We start from the raw sequence: 13,408 nt of genomic DNA, 5'->3' as shown, positions 1-13,408 counted from the left end.
GACTTTTGAAAGCAATGCCATGCTTCTGTTTTAGTGTAGATATGGCATTGATTTCTAATTGATACTGAAATAAATTTATTTCTCCTCAGGTCGTCCTGGAAGGGAAATTCAGCAATGATGACAGCTCATCATATGATAAACCAGTAACCTTCCTTTCCTTGAAGCTGAGGCTTGTGAATATACTTATAGGAGCTTTGCAAACTGAAACAGATCCCAACAACACTCAAATGATACTAGGTAATTTCAATATCTTTAGTTTATCAGTTGTGTTATGGAAGAGTCCTCATCTCTCCTAGAATAATTCAGTACATTCATATGATGCTTTTCAAGAAAGAGGTGAAATTCCTGCATCTTCTGTATAATCTCCCTCATATTCTCAAAACATCTGTAAAAGACTCATATTTTTGTTAAGTAATCTCTCTCTACCATTCCAAATATAATCTCTACCATTCTAAATGTAAAATGGTACTTAAAAAGTAAAAATAGAATTGAAGCATATTCTAGCAGTAGCAGTCAGTAACTCAGAATGGAAGAAGTGTTGTTCAAATATTGATAAAAAATCTTGAGGAATAGATTGCAGGGAACGTTTCAGTTTCTGTCATGCTTGAGCCTAGAAACAAGTTGAAATAGTGGGTAACAGGTACTCCAGCACTGGCAGAGTACAGATGGTATTTGTTTAACACTATGTCAATCCTCACACAAAATCTCCAGCGTGGAGTCTGCAGATTCATCATGGTTTGGCAACAAGCTGTTCTTTGAGGTGGTTGGATGTGTTAACATGTTAATTCTGAGGAAGCAAGTAGAAGCTGGAATCTTGAATAGTGCAGTCTGTTAAGTGGATGTATTTTCAGGCAGGTAAAAATTTTGTTGCCTTATATGTTATTTCCCTGATTTGCTTCCCTCTCGTTACCTAGAAGTACCCTTTTTCACATTATGTTGCCCTCAAAATAGTTACCATCCCATTTTCCTTCGACAGTTTAAAAAGCAAGTGGATTTGCTCTGCGTAGGTGGGTGACTGGTTCTGGAAGCCTGCTTGGATAATAGGAGAGGGAGGAAAGAAGGCATAAACAATGAAGTGTATGGAAACAAATCCGGTCTGCGAAGTCTTTCTGAAAGCTTTTCTTTCAAGACAACTCTTAAAACCTTTTCTGTACAAGCAGAAGATGATGGGGATAATAATTTTGAAGGATGATTTGCAGCCAGTGCTGCAAGTGAAGGGATGAGAATGCCTGTGGTTTCTAAGCAGTTCTCTAAATGTCACTCATGGAGCACTAGTGCACGTGTGGTTGTATCAGCTGTGGGGCTGCGGGGTGGGTGATGTTCTGTTAAATCCTACCCAGGTGTTCTTATATGCCCCCAATGCAAGTTAATGCCTGCGTCCCAGATGTTCAGGTGCTCTGCCTGTGATGTTTACTTTTGCTGTTCCCTGGCTGACAGACCTTACTGCATTGTTTCCTCAATTTTCCTATTGTTAGCTAGACATTTAACAGGAGTTTTTGTCCTGCTGACTTTGGTTGGAGAGGATTAATGAGTCTGTAGCTTAGCTAGAGATTCTTGCTTGTGCCACCAGCCTCTCAGAAACACTGATGTTTATTTCCAGCTGCTTATTAAATATTTGACAACTGGAGTGTTTCCTTCCCATAGCAACTGGTGTTCTCCTAAGTCCTCATGGCTGGTTTGGAGAAGAAAACAGTGCAGTTACAGGCTGTGTGCACCACATAAGGTCTGACATAAGTCATCCAGAATACATCATCTATCTGTGTGTTACTCCTGTTTGTAGCTCTCTCTCCCAGGCTGGATTTTTCTGATTTGAATGCAGTGGGGGAAAAAAAAAACCAAGAAATAAAAATCAAGGATGAAAAATTGGATCCTGGAGATCACTTGTCAGTAGAGAGAGTTTTGGTGTATCATGCCTCTGATGATGCTCTGACTTCTGATTTTGGAATTTGGTTTAATGTTTTTTGCTAAACTGAAATGAATTTTATTTACTTTAATAATCTTTGAGTTTGGAGAACAGTGTTGGAAATATTGTCCTAGATTTTGGAGAGAAACATGTAAAATGCTTGTAGTAAAATAGATTTGGAGTTCATTTAATGGGTCCTTGATCAGTATGAGAATCATTGTGGACACTTGTGTTGGTGTCTTAAGGGTTTCAGGATGGAGCAGATCCCACCTTATCTTCCAGCAGGCTGTTTCCTGTACTGGCAGCCCATTAAGTAGTGAAAGCACATTTTTGTTTGCCAGTTACAAGGTGCCTTTTGGCTCTTAATAGCCAAACTGAGGAAGGGAGGCTCCTTGTGCTAGGCACAGAGAGGAGCCCAGCCAGTACTGTATAACCCTTGAGGTGGCTTTGGGTTACACACAGTGCACTTCAGCTGTCTGTTACCTAACAAATGCTGCTTTTTTACTCACAAAATCAGTAAACCTCTTTAAAGGTAACCTGAGTTTTTAAATGAGCACAATCTGCAGGGAGACAGAGAAACATTCCAGCCCTTCTGTGAAACAAGAGTCCTGAACTGAGGAATTCAGGAAATCTCTGTTCAAAGTGTTTTAAAAATAGCTGAAAGAATTCTCTGTCTCAGCTCTCATCTGCATCAAATTGCTAAGCCTGAAGCAAATCCTTGTGTTTTATAAAACTCTTTTAAAAAGTCTGTATAAATCAGGAAGGATATTCCTGATGCTAGACCCTTAGTGCTTCTCTACATTTTAGCTGTAAGTATTCTACTGTGGTTTTTAGTTACCTTCTTATGTCTAATTCTTCAGGTGCAATGTTGAATATTGTTCAAGACTCTGCACTGTTAGAAGCCATTGGTTGCCAAATGGAAACAGTAAGCTTTGTTTTGTTGTTGTTTCTGAAGTTTTTGCTTCAGAAAGAATGTAATTCATTTCATCAGCAGTTTAAATAAGTTCAGCCCAGAGGTATGATCATATTTTCCCATTCGAAGATATCCTTCGTTATAGAGAATTCTGTTCAGAAAATCTACTCATTACTTAAAACTGACTTTCAGTTTCATAGAATCATTAAGGTTGGAAAAGACCACTAAGGTCATCTAGTCCAATGTCAGCCCATCACCACTGTGCCCACTAACCACGTCCCTCAATGGACAGTGACTCCATCACCTCCCTGGGCAGCCCTTGCCATTCCTGACCACTCTCTTTATGAAAATTTTCCTTATGTCCAACCTGAACCTCCCCTGGTGCAACTCAAGGCCATTACTTCTCATCATACACTAATCAGCTGGGAGAAAAGGCTGACACCCACCTCGCTACAACCTCCTTTCAGATGGTTGTGGAGAGTTATGAGGTTTCCTCTGACCTCCTTTCCTCCAGATGGAACCATCCCAGTTCCCTCAGTTGCTCCTCATAATCTGGTGAGGACTGATTAAAGTTCATGACTCTGCAATTGATCTTGTTAAAGCTCATCCTATAGATCTCGGTCTGTCCATATCCCTCTGTAGGGCCATCCTACTCTCAGGCAGACCAACCTTTCCTCCCAACTTGGTGTCATCTGCAAATGTATTGAGGGTGCACTCAATCCCCTCATCCAGATGATTGGTAACACCGTTGAACAGGGCTGGCCCCAGTACTGAGCCCAGAGGAGCAGCTCTCTTGGCCAGTCACCATCTGTGTGTGACTCATTCACCACCACTCTCTGGGCCTGGCCCTCCAGCCAGTTCTTTACCCAGTGAAGAGTGCACCTGTCCCAGCCATGGGCTGCCACCTTCTGCAGTGGAATTCCGTGGGTGACAGAGTCAGAGGCTTTGCTGAAGTCTAAGTAGATTGTACCAACAGCCTTTCTGACTTCTACCAGGCGAGTCACTCGTTCATAGAAGAAGATGACATTGGTCTTTAACGGTGGTGGCTAGATTACGTTCTTGCTGGGCTTTCACCTTTCTAATTCTTGATTTTTTCTAAATTTGCAGAATGGTGGTGAAAATCACCTCTTCAAAAGCCACAGTCGTACTAACAGTGGCATTAGTACTGCAAGTGGAGGCAGTACAGAGCCAACAACACCAGATAGTGAACGACCAGCACAAGCCCTTCTAAGGGATTATGGTAAGGACAGGACTTTGCAAAAAGATGATATAATAATATCCTAACCTGATTGTTCTTCCCCTTTTGTAGTTCTGGCTAATACATTAATGTATGTGGTGTTTGGAAGCCAAGACGGATACTCCTTTGCTGATTTGATCCCTTATGCACCTATGTGTGGTGCTCACATGTGCTGGTTGGTTTTGTGTTAGTTGGTTTTTGACCTGCTAAAGGACTCTCCCAATACAATTTTTAAAAAAGCTTATGGAAAACTGTTTATCATGTGTTTTCAAGACGTCCAATTTTCACAAACAGTAATGTGATAAATGTATACCAGGTGCAAATTAATGGCTTCATTCATTTTGGTACCATTCCTCTTCTTTCTGTTTTCAAAGACCATTTGGGGGACTCCTGTTTCTACAGAATAACGAAGCAGAATGCTTGCAATGTGTCATTTGTTATAACAAGATTTCTTCAATTAACATTAGTTTGTTTTGTCTTGTACTGTGCCTTTTTTGAATCTTGGTAGTAGAATTCATGTCGGGCTCAGTCTTTGTGTGGTAAGCCAGCTGAACGTGGAGATGCTGGAATTTCATTTGCTCCTTCACGCTTCATCAGTGCAATTCATGTTAGCCAAGTGAATGTGAGAACAGACCACCTTGTAGGCTAGGTGGGAAACTCCGTTCTCACCAGACAAAAATGTTTCTTTCCTCTAGTTCTCAATGTAAGAAGAGAGAGATTAGTGGGAAAGATTTTAGCGTATTCACATATGTATGTTTATATATACAGATGCAGGGATTTGCTTATGTTAGTGATTTCTATAAAGGATTTGTTTGAAGTGCTGTTTTTTACCACACCACCTTAATTATATGTTCATATGTTTTCACTGGCAGATGTTTCTGGCATCTCACAATGTAAAATAATCCTTCATAAGGTTAAAAAAAGGGTCATGATTTAAGTAGTTAAGTCTCTGTATTTTCAAACTGTAGTGTAAATTGAAGGATATTTTTTTAATATTTTGACCTCAATCTTGTTGGCATTATTGATTCATTTTACTGGATTTAAGGAAAAAAAACAATCCTGTGCCTCCAAGGTAAGGTTATAATACATTTCTGGAAGGAATTTCAACATTTCTGCTGGATGCTTGAAGGGAAAATTGGAAACAAGGTGGTTTATTTTTACAGATTAACTGTAGCTGACATTTGAATCTGTCATTAGGGTGACAGAGAACATTATTGCTGAAATTAATTCGCCTACTTCAGTTTTAACAATTGTATATAATATTTGTGTTCCTAATACTATGACGTTATAAGCAACTGCTCATAAAAGCACTTCCTTGTTTTTTATTTTAGCCAAAGATTCAGAAAAATTAAAAATTTAGAACAGTTTTATCTTCCAGGATGGTTTCTTCCATTATCTACACATAAATACACAAAGCAGCTTCTGATAAATATATTGGTAAATGCACAGAGAGAATAGGTAACTTCTGGCTTGAGTATCTGAAGTTGCATGTGTTCTGTTTGTTCATTACTGTGACTCAGTGAGTACTGATGCCTAACACATGTGACTAATGCCTGAATTCTTCTGAGTCTGTGAGATACCACAGCAGTGTAAGTACAGTAGCTAACAACAGCACAACCCAAAACAAGCTGTTGTGTTGCTGAAATGCATCAGAGTGCTGTGATTGTCAAAATCGTCTTTAAAAGAAAACAAAACCAAATTGAGATGAGGTGCTAATCTGAATACATTTGTATAGTGTACTGGTGTTGCATATGAGGGAGTTAGCCTATTCTGGAGAAACCAAATTTCCAGATTCTGGGTTGTGTATAATTTTATGTGCGTATCGTGGCTGCTTTGGCTTGTGCCTGTGCTTTGCTTATTGTTACTAATGCTTAGTTATTTTCCCTCCCTGTGGTTTGTGGTACTGGGGTTATATCCTAGCTCTTAATACAGATACAGCTGCAGGACTTCTGATACGCAGCATTCATCTGGTAACCCAAAGGCTCAACTCACAGTGGAGGCAGGACATGAGCATCTCACTAGCTGCGTTGGAACTTCTCTCTGGATTGGCAAAGGTGAGAGGTGAAGTTTTGATTACTCCAGCCTCTTCTCAAAGGAATGATTCCTGATCTGTTCAGGTGAAAGTCATGCCACCAGGCAGACGTCTATCAGCAGATGTTTATTTACAGAAAAGAAAGTACAGTCCTCCTTTTGTAGGATTGCTCCATCTTATCCTAAGGCCTTAGATTTAAATGAAGTGAGTGCAGTAAATGCCTTTGCACTGGAAGTGAAGCTCAGGGTGAGTGGTTCACATATATGTATCTCTGCTGGGTGATTCTGGCTAATTTTAGCTGGATGGGTCCTAATCTTTCTCATGGATTCACATGTGTGGTTTTGCTTTGCTTTGTGTTTTGGTTCTGTTTTGTTGTCATTGTTATTTTACACTGCAATGGGTGAATCCAACATATTAGGTTGAACAGCTGAAAGAAAACCATGCCTTTAAGCTTCCAGTGGGCAGTGTGTGGGCTTCAGCTCATATTTTTCAACCCCACTGTGATCCATTTCTCATAGGTTACTTTGTTAGACATTTCTAAGGCTTCTGCACAGTGGGTGGACAAACAGAACAATGGTTTCTGTTTCTCTAGGTTGGAAATAGACCAAGGCATTAAAAAATTTGATTGCTCTTTTTTGTAAGTGTTGTGCCTACTTTTTTCCTTCTGTGTCATCTGGGAAGTAATTTTCTGAGCTATGTGTAACATCTTTTTGATGTGAAGATGTCACCTGCTTGGGAGCTTTGTCTACACACAGCCCCTCCATTCCTCAGACTGGATGTGCTGTTTCTCTTTGCCACATCCCAGCTGAACCACTCCTGTTTTATTTTAGAGCCCTCAGCTATGGTCTGTGTTCATCAGTTATAAGGAGACTGGATTAATAACCAAGTTTGTGAATAGTAAATAACCAGAGCTACTGGGTTGGGGGGTCCTTTTTTTGGTGAAAAGTTAAAATGTCATTCTCTGCTTTTGTTCCCAGTCTGGACTCCATGATGCTTGTTAAGTAATACTTTGGTGTATTTACAGCAGCCACAATGAGCTGATGCAGCAGTTGGGCATTCCCTGACGTATTCCCTTTGAATACCTATGTCACAGGGCTCTTTTAAAGCTTGGAATCAGCACTGAGCCGTGATGGGCTGCATGCTGCTTTCATTTCTGCAGTAACATGAGGTGAAGGACACATTTGAAAGTATTCAGCAATGAGTTCAAACATGGTTATTGAGTGTTCCAAAGCACTGTACAGACTCAGGGGCTCCTGATTAAGCTATCGTCCTGTCCCCACTTTGGTGTGCAATGAGATGAGAGTGTAAAAACATATTTTCAAGTATCTACCCAGTTTAATATTAAGCACTGTAATCTTTGTATAATTCTTGAGCGACTGAAGTAGTTCTTCTGGGAAATCTAGTGTAGACTTCTTTCATAGCTGCAGATTAGAGAACCCATTCTGCTTTTGCCTTTGGAAACCACAATTCCCAAAGCCCGTCTCAGGTTAAGGGGTGCCTTGTCCTGTATCTTTTCAGGTCCAGGTTATTTCTGGGACTTGGACAATTATGAAAATCTTGTTTCCTGCAAGGGTGCTAGTTCCCCAACCTGCTTGTCCTAAGTGAATCTTAAAGGGACTCTGCCATATATCTTATGCTTCCAAAGGAAGTACTGTGTGAGGCTCCAAATTGTTGTACATACCCTTGTTGAGTACAGCTTGTTGATTACATGTCTGGCTACCATTTTGTTACCAGCAAGACCGTTTGCAGCATGCTGGTGGTGCCCCTCAAATAATGAATAAGACTTTATTGAATGGTCAAACACTACAGAGTAGAAAAATCCAGGTTCAACTGACTGCTCCTGTGTCAGTTCACATGAAGAACAGAGAGACTGGTGATGTGGTTAACTTCAATCTGCTGATCCTTGTCACTCGGTGTGCACAGCTCTTCTCTAGCACTCATAGTGCAGAGCCTTGCTTCCTGAAGCCCAGCTGGGCAGGGATAGAAGCTGAGGGAGTTTTCTGCAAATGAACTTTTTTTCTGGTTACTCTGCTTGTCTGAGCATGGGTGTTCATCAGTGAGAAAGTGAAAAAAAAATCACTGTGCTGACAGAATTTGCCTAATGGAAAAGGATAGGAGCAGAATGAAGCCCCCTGGATGGGAGACTGGGCAGTGAGTGGTTTCTTCTAGATACCATGTGGACATGAGTGGGGGTGCTGTAGCTGAAGGACAGGTCCTTGCTCAAAATAAGTTTAAAATACAAATGTATTCAGCTTTCAATTACTTTCTTATCAAACCAGATGGGTATTGTTCTTGCACTTGAACACAAAGCCAAGCAATGTGGTGGCACCTTAATGCAGCATTTCTTTTAGGATCAGTATCGATCACTGTTGAACATTTTTACCATGAAATAGCCCAACTGTTTATTTCAATTTCTTAAAACTGCATTTAGAAATGCTTTCAAAAGCTATTTCTCTGAAAGGTTTTGTGGGGGAATTCTCACATGACAGTCCTCTTCTTGCTTTATACAGGTGAAAGTGGTTGTTGATTCTTCTGATCAAAAGAGAGCTATTAGTTCTGTGTGCAGCTACATCGTGTTCCAGTGCAGCCGCCCAGCCCCACTCCACTCCCGTGACCTTCACTCTGTGATAGTTGCAGCATTCCAGTGCCTCTGTGTCTGGCTCACCGAGCACCCTGATATGCTGGATGAGAAGGTAAGAGTCTCTGGTGTGTGTATTCTTAGCCCCCCAAACCGATTCACATTTTGTCCCCAACCTATCAGTGTTTCAGACATTAAAACAATCTGTCTTTGTAGTTTTCAAAAGCATAACAGGAATTTCAAAATTTGGAAAATGTCTTTCAGTTTTGATTTCTCCTCTTCATTCACTGAGAATATTTCTGGCTATACAACCACCTTTCATATTTATAAGAAAGTGTATTAATCTTTCTTCTTGCTTTGTGAACTCTGAAAAAAAAGAAAAAAATGGAAATTGAAAAACAGAAAATTAATGGAGAAATATGAGAATTATTGGTATATAAACAGTGTAGTTTCCTGTTGTGGATGAGCTTCCCTAAAAGCAACGCCTTTTCTCATTTCTCAGCTCTTTCCTATCTAAAGCATTTTATAAATTTAACAATGGAATTTCTTCAATGCTAATATTTTGATTATCATAAAATCATAGGAATTATAGAATGACTTGAGTTGAAAGGAAACTTAAAGATCATTGAGCTCCAACCGTGTTGCCACGGGCACAGTTGCCAATCATTAAATCAAGCATCAGATCAGGCTGCCCATGGCTCTATCCAGCCTGGCCTTGAGTACCTCCAGGGATGGGGCATCCCCAGCTTCTCAGGGCAGCAGCCCCAGTGTCTCACCGCTCTCTGAGTAAAGAATTTCCTCCAAACATCTAACTGAACCTCCCCTATTTTGATTCAAACCCATTCCCCCTCATCCTATAACTATCAGACTGTGTAAAAAGTTGTCTGTTTATAAGCTCTCTTCAAGTACTGGAAGGCTGCAGTGCTTTCTAGCTGGAGTCTTCTCTTCTCCAGGCAGAACAAGCCCAACTGCCTCAACCTTCCTTGATAGTAGAGGTCCTCCAGTCCTCTGATTGTCTTCATGGCCTTTTCTGGACCCTCTCCGATTGCTCTGCATCTCTTCTGTGCTGGGGACTCCAGGCCTGGATACAGTCTCACAAGGGCAGAGCAGAGTGGAACAATCCCCTCCCTGCCCTACTGTCCCCCTCTGTTGATGCAGCCCAGGATACTGTTGTCATTCCAGGCTGCAGTTGCACACTGCTGGCTTATATCCAGCTTCTCATCCACCACGACCTTCCTTCTCCACAGGGCTGCTCTGAAGGAATTCTTTTCCCAGTCTGTACACGTATCTGGGATTGCCCTAGCCCCAGTGCAATGCCCTGCACTTGTCCTTGTTGAGCCTCATTATGTTCATGTAGCCTGTCCCTTTGGGTGACATCCCTTCCTTCTGTTCTATGCCTGCATCACTCAGCTTGGTGTCAGACGTGGTGAGGGTCTTCTCAGTCCCATTGTCTGGGTCACTGATGATGATGTGGAACAGCACTGGTGCCAGGATTTGCCCTTGGCGTCTTCACCAAGAAATTTTCTAGAAGCCGAGCAAGGCAAGGCTCAATCCGAGGATCAGTTTCCTGGGGGAGTTTGAAAAGAACAGGAAATGCAAGATGCATGTTGCTGATCTGATCAACTCCTGTCATAGTCTCAAAAGATCTTTTTTTTTTTTGTATGTGAACATTTGTTGTCATTGTAGCTTTGCTTACAGAGACAGCCCAGTAATCTTCATATATATTAAAAAATAGAATAAATAACAGGCAGAGTATTCAATAAAGATGCTTTCTGCTTGCATTTTGGGGTACTGGCAGTTGGTGGTAGTAGGTGACCAGGAAGGGATGATTTCCCTGGACATGGTACAGTGCAGGTTTATGCAGTTACGTTATGCTTTATTTTATTTTTTGGCATGAATTATGAAGTCAAGAAACAACACAGGCAAAAGCACCGAACCCTGCCTGGTTTCTGTTGGTAAAAGCTGATCATTTATTTGTGTTCCAGTTGTAGACAGCTACTTGTTCCTGGGAAAGCTTTCCTCTTTATTCCCTTACTCAAGCCTTCAGATCAAAGCTTTTGTTGTAGCAATCCAGGTATTTTCAGTCAATGATTTTGCAATGAGCATTGTTTATGACCTGTGATCCCTCTGAGCATTGGCCTTCTCTGTCATACATCTGTTGATGCTTTGCAGTGTACTTTTAGAACACTGTTATTGCTCTCTTGATAGATACCACCATTATTTTCCTTCCTTATGGATGCTGTTGGCAATTGAAAGTTTTGGAATTTTTATTTTTTTGCAATTTTCTAGATGAGTTAATTCTTGATTTCCTTAGAACTTAATTAAATTTTCTGCAGACAATTTCAGAAATGTGTTCATCTTTTAAAATATTTGTGTTTTTCAGTGGCTTTCTTAGCCCTCTTGGCTGTTCCTTACATATCTAATGGAATATATTGTGTATATATTAATTCAGTGCACTTTCTAACATATATAGAGGCATGTTAACACAATTAGACATCTATATAGTGAGAAAATATAATTCTTCTAGCAAATGTGATCTTATTTCAACACTGTTAAAATAGTTTTTTGCCTTTATCTCTGAGCTCATACTAGCAGCAGCACACTGAGTTGTCTGTTGCTGTTTCACTGAGGTCTTTCAGCTGTTTGTTGGAAAGCTTCTATTTTAATTAAGGTGGTCCCTCATGTGTTTTAGGATTGTTTAAAAGAGGTACTGGAGATTGTGGAGCTGGGTATTTCAGGAAGTAAATCCAAGAACAGTGAACAAGAGGTCAAGTACAAAGGAGATAAAGAGCCAAACCCTGCATCCATGAGAGTGAAGGATGCTGCTGAAGCTACATTAACGTGGTATGTAATTTCTCAGAGCAAGTTGATTGTTCAGCATTGCTTTGTTAGAGAATGCTTTAATGGAGGGGTTTCCACCTGGTATGTAGTTGAGAGCATCTGAGAAGTCATCCAGAAGTTCCTTCTGGTTTGCCTTTTGGGCAGGGTTGTCCTGTGCTCTGTCTTCATTGTCTCCCCCCTCCTATCACAGCTGTCTAGCAAGAATAAGATTCCTGTAATTGCTGTTTTCTTTCTGCCCCTTCCTTTCCTTGGGGAGCAAAACCTTTCTTCGTCTCCTGGTGTTCTGCTCTTTGCCAGTGAAGAGAGCAGCTCCTTGTGTCTCTCACTTCCCCTTGTCACCTTGTCCTTCCATTCCCACAGTCCTCTCCTTGGCATGACAAGTTATGCTTTCCCCACACTGATGGGGAAACATAGATGCTGTCTCCTGTGTAATACAGCAGGCAGTGACACACGTAGCAGATGTAAGTTAAGGCAGGGTGAGATGTCATTCTGCCCACAGAATTGGGCTTGCTTGGTAGATCTGGGAAACTCTGCTGTAAGTGTGGTTGCAGATGATGTGTGGGTTGAGGAAAGGGAGCACAGAAGTAAATTGAGATTTGCTCCAGAGAAGCTGAAAAGTGCTGTTTTTTTCTGGGTGAATAGCATGGTGGTGTAGACAGGACAAATTGAAGATGAGTAGGATCAACATGTTTTGCAAAAGATGAGAGCTGCTTGCTTATTTTGTTTGTTTTACTTCACAATAAAATCTTTATAAACTTTACTTCACAATAAAATCTTTATAAACTTTACTATTAGTAAAAGCAACTGCGTAACTATAAAAGCAGCTTCTCGTTGGAGCTTGTGGGCAAACATTTATTGTTGTCTGAAAGTGCCATTTTTTCTTTAGAGGGATGCAAATATCTGTCTTCCAGGGGAAAAGTCTGCCAGGAGAACTTCAGTTAATTTATTTTTGATATGAGTGACAGCATTAAGAGTACAGCCCCATGTCAGATCGTATGAACTCCAGTCAGTGATGCTGCATGGAAACCTCAGCTCTCACTGTTGGCTCTTGTCATAGAGGTTTTCAGTTAGGAAGATCCTGCACAATTTCCAATTATTTAAGTGTATATAGTTTTGGGAGCTTTGTGTGTCTTAATATCTTTATGACCCAGGCAATAGGTGAGCTTGTTCTATAGGCAAATTACTCTTCTTTGTAAGATTCCTGTACCTTTTTTCTGAAATTACTGGTTCTGTTTTAAGGTGGGATGGTGCAGGTCATCGGCTTGCGGTAACTCTAAGGGTAACTGCTGTCAAGTTACAAATGAAGAGTGGAGTGAAAGTCTATGCTTGGGTGGAACAGTAGATCTTAATCTGTCGTGACTTCTGACTTTTCTTCCTGTTTGCAGCATCATGCAGTTACTTGGAGCGTTCCCTTCTCCCAGCGGCCCTGCTTCCCCTTGCAGCTTAGTGAATGAAACCACGTTAATTAAATATTCTCGCCTGCCCACCATAAACAAGCATAGTTTCCGTTACTTTGTTTTGGATAATAGTGTCATCCTCGCGATGTTGGAGCAGCCCCTAGGGAACGAACAAAGTAAGTTCAACACTCACTATTCCTTGTTCCTCTTGTTAGAACTACCAGCGTGCAGTTATCAAAACAACAAAGAGCAGTGCTACGTCATCATGTGCTTCTCTCACATTTCAGGGCCTTACCTGTTCTGTGAGCGTTGAATAGAGTGTTGCTCTGGAATTAAGTGGCAGGGCTAACTTCCATGTCAGTGATAGCTGGACACACACAAGCCCACCTAAATAGTTCATGCAGTTGCCTTTCATCCTTTGAGACCACATGCTTGCAGCTGACTGCCATCAGAACGATAGCTGATGACAAGAGCATTATGAAGACACCCGTGCTTTGACCAAGGAGA

At 41.0% G+C, this 13,408-nt stretch overlaps 1 protein-coding gene across 4 annotated transcripts in view; it reads left to right on the top strand.

Annotated features, from left to right (window-relative positions):
* Positions 1–13,408, top strand: part of RALGAPB (Ral GTPase activating protein non-catalytic subunit beta) — a 60,892-nt gene that overhangs the window by 29,615 nt on the left and 17,869 nt on the right. For 2 of the 4 annotated variants that reach the window (XM_065754205.1, XM_065754203.1), the window contains exons 13-19: positions 90–237; positions 2,764–2,828; positions 3,924–4,056; positions 5,986–6,107; positions 8,596–8,778; positions 11,356–11,507; positions 12,890–13,077. In XM_065754205.1, the coding sequence (XP_065610277.1) occupies positions 90–237; positions 2,764–2,828; positions 3,924–4,056; positions 5,986–6,107; positions 8,596–8,778; positions 11,356–11,507; positions 12,890–13,077 (991 nt within the window). Of the gene's footprint in view, positions 1–89; positions 238–2,763; positions 2,829–3,923; positions 4,057–5,973; positions 6,108–8,595; positions 8,779–11,355; positions 11,508–12,889; positions 13,078–13,408 lie in introns of all 4 variants that reach the window. The other 2 variants (XM_065754204.1, XM_065754202.1) reach the window with 1 other exon arrangement.

Source organism: Cyrtonyx montezumae, unplaced genomic scaffold (genome assembly GCF_038088225.1).
Source record: "Cyrtonyx montezumae isolate F1298 unplaced genomic scaffold, pur_monq_1.0 scaffold_9, whole genome shotgun sequence".
In the NCBI taxonomy this organism is placed as follows: Eukaryota; Metazoa; Chordata; class Aves; order Galliformes; family Odontophoridae; genus Cyrtonyx; species Cyrtonyx montezumae.
This window is presented reverse-complemented; position numbering and strand designations above follow the sequence as displayed.